The sequence below is a fragment of the Microcebus murinus genome, chromosome 10 (genome assembly GCF_040939455.1).
Source record: "Microcebus murinus isolate Inina chromosome 10, M.murinus_Inina_mat1.0, whole genome shotgun sequence".
Lineage (NCBI taxonomy): Eukaryota > Metazoa > Chordata > Mammalia > Primates > Cheirogaleidae > Microcebus > Microcebus murinus.
In genome coordinates, this window is record NC_134113.1 from 59768156 (window position 1) to 59770196 (window position 2041).

At 34.2% G+C, this 2041-nt stretch overlaps 1 protein-coding gene across 1 annotated transcript; it reads left to right on the forward strand.

Moving 5' to 3' along the window:
* Positions 1-299: 299 nt before the first annotated feature.
* Positions 300-1238, forward strand: LOC105864758 (olfactory receptor 6C2-like). The gene has a single exon (XM_012752854.2). The coding sequence runs from the start codon at positions 300-302 to the stop codon at positions 1236-1238; it is 939 nt and encodes a 312-aa protein (XP_012608308.2).
* The last annotated feature ends 803 nt before the right edge of the window (positions 1239-2041 follow it).

Genomic DNA, 2041 nt, shown 5'->3' on the forward strand with positions numbered 1-2041 from the left:
AAAAATTGACAAAGAAAAAAATGAATAAAAAGACATGAGAAAGTACAAGAGGCTATAAAATATGAACTGTAATACAGATAATAGTTAAAGAAAATATTCTCTTAACAGGATATATAACGTACATTAATAGAGCTAAATCAACCAGAGTTTTGACAAGAGTCATTATTAAGTTAAAGAAGAAAATGACTATTGTTTGCAACGATTGGATTTTGTAGCTAATGTCTGTTGAACTCACACAACTGTTCTCAATTCAATGCAATTTGTGTTTGTCAAGAAATTAATAGAAGAGTATGTCAGTGATGAGAAACCATACATCTTTAACTACATTCATACTTCTAGGACTTACAGATAATCCTCAAATGCAAGTTCTGATTTTTATATATCTGTTTGTCTCCTACATATTGAGTATGACTGGGAACCTGCTCATCATCACACTCACTTTACTGGATTCCCACCTTAAAACCGCCATGTACTTTTTCCTCAAAAATTTCTCCTTTTTAGAAACTTTATTCACCACAGTCTGTATTCCCAGATTCCTATATAGCTTGTCAACTGGGGACAAGACTATCTCTTATGATGCTTGTGTTGCTCAACTATTTTTTGGCATCTTGTTTGGAGCTACAGAATTTTTTATCCTAGCCGTCATGTCGTATGATCGCTATGTAGCTATCTGCAAACCCTTGCACTATGTGACCATCATGAATAGCAAAGTCTGCGGATGGCTTGTTACCTGCTGTTGGATAGCAGGTTTGTTGGTCATATTCCCACCACTTTGCCTGGGCTTAAACCTGGAATTCTGTGACTACAATGTCATCGATCATTTTGCCTGTGATGCTTCTCCTATGTTAAAAATCTCTTGTTCAGACACATGGCTTATAGAGAAGATGATCATTGCCCTTGCTGTGCTGACCACCATCATGACACTTCTGTGTGTAGTCCTGTCCTATGTGTATATCATCAAGACCATCATAAAGTTCCCTTCTGCCCAGCAAAGAATGAAGGCCTTTTCTACCTGCTCATCTCACATGATTGTGGTTTCTATCACATATGGTAGTTGTATTTTTATCTATATCAAACCTTCAGCAAAAGATAGAGTGGCAATTAATAAGGGTGTGTCGATGCTTAATACATCATTTGCCCCCATGTTAAACCCATTTATTTATACCTTGAGGAATAAACAAGTGAAACAAGCTTTCACAGACTTAATCAAAAGAATTTCATTGATCTCAAAGAAGTAAAGGAATGTTGAAGTTGAGTATTCAATTTATCAGAATACACCAAGGGGCCTTAAATGTGGAGTCTTACATCTTTTATTATTTTGTCTCTTCCTTGTCCCCAGTATATTCTTACTATCTTGATAATATCACAGTTATTATTGAATTAAGGATCCAAAAGTATCTTTTCACTTTTTTTGTCATTACAAATAGACTTTCTCTACAGTGACATCTCTCATCAAGAACACATGAGATCATATTACCAGGATAAGGATCTTGCCTTTATTCCATCTATTATACTTAACCATTGAAAAAAAATTGAATTATTTAATTAACAGGAAGAAAGGAAAGGACAATAGGACCCATTTCTTCTTCCAATTCAAACATCCAAATGATTACAGAAAATAGCACATATATTAGTACTATTCACAATCAGAAACAAAATAATTTTTGAAAATTAAGAAAACCAGAATACATTAGTACAAAATGAAGAGGAACAGATACAAGTTTAGAGACCTGGAGACATTTGGCTAGAAAAAGAAAGCTCAAAAATTCCAAGATTAGGCATTCAAATTCATTGAATTCTCTTCAAAGTGAAAGACCAGAACCTCTGCATGAAATGATACCCCACGTGGCAGTGATCTGATAAACTCTATTGAAACAATAAAGCCACCTTTAGGATGGTAAACCAAGACTGGTACTAAAATATGGAATAAAATCTAATTCCTTAATGCAGCTAAATTAATCCAACAGGAGAAGCAAGTCTCAGCTAAATGAAAATAATAGCATATCAAGAACATCAAAGCAGCAAAATAAAGCTTTGAGTT